Source organism: Corvus brachyrhynchos, unplaced genomic scaffold, assembly GCF_000691975.1.
Source record: "Corvus brachyrhynchos isolate BGI_N302 unplaced genomic scaffold, ASM69197v1 scaffold215, whole genome shotgun sequence".
NCBI lineage: Eukaryota > Metazoa > Chordata > Aves > Passeriformes > Corvidae > Corvus > Corvus brachyrhynchos.
Genome location: NW_008237887.1, coordinates 140,627 through 141,485, shown reverse-complemented (window position 1 = coordinate 141,485; position 859 = coordinate 140,627). Strand labels below are relative to the sequence as shown.

Below are 859 nucleotides of genomic sequence, written 5' to 3'. Positions count from 1 at the left end.
TGGGCCGCCCCGTGGGCATCCCCAAGCCCTTCGGGCCGGCGGTGGGCGGGCGGTGCTGCCTGGAGCAGCGCGTGCGGGAGCTGCTGGAGCCCCTGGGCCTCTCCTGCACCTTCATCGACGACTTCTTCTCCTACCACGTGCTGGCGGGGGACGTTCACTGCGGCACCAACGTGCGCCGCAAGCCCTTCGCCTTCAAGTGGTGGCACGTGGTGCCCTGAGGTGGCCCCGGGCGGGTCCTGCATTTCCTGCACCACGGGGAAGGCGCATTTCCTGCGCCGGAAAAGCACCCGAAGCACGGGTTTGGCCAATAAAGCTTCACGGGCACCGAGGGGGCAGCGCTTCCCCGTCTCCCGTCCTTCCTCCCTCCCTCCTCTCCCGGTGCCGAAATGTCCTTTGGAGCCTGGTTTGGAGCACGGGGGTTGGTTTGGGATTGGTGGGTGGCACTGCGGGGTGAGGGGGCTGCTCCGAGGGGCGCAGACCCCATCCCACTGCTGCGGGGTCACGGAGTCCCTGGCTGTGGGTTTGCAGCTGATAACACCCCCCAAAATTCCCTGTTTCGGCCAAAACACGCTTCCTGCTGGGGAACCTGGCTCTGCCCCCGTCCCGGGCTGCAGGAACCCGCCCTGCCCTCCTCGTTACCTTTCCGCACCTTCTCCAGGAGGGAACTTCCGTCTCCCTCCGCTCTTTTGTCTCCGCGTTCTTCCCCGTGCCCGCCTGGCACCCGCCTGGCAGCGCCCCGGGAGCCGACACCCGCGCGGTGCCCCGGGCACGGCTCGGCCCGCGCAGCCCCGCTGCTGTTCTGGGCGCTCTGCTTTCCCCGCAGGATTTCTGCGGCGTAGCTGCACCTCCGGTTCCGACT

The 859-nt window shown here is 68.3% G+C and overlaps 1 protein-coding gene across 1 annotated transcript in view; it reads left to right on the top strand.

Annotated features, from left to right (window-relative positions):
• The window catches only part of LOC103614533 (protein-arginine deiminase type-1), a 17,117-nt gene extending 16,727 nt beyond the window's left edge, over window positions 1-390 (top strand). Inside the window, 1 exon segment of the mRNA XM_017732688.1 lies at window positions 1-390. Within this exon segment, the coding sequence (XP_017588177.1) occupies window positions 1-218 (218 nt within the window). The 3' untranslated portion in view covers window positions 219-390.
• Window positions 391-859: the final 469 nt, after the last annotated feature.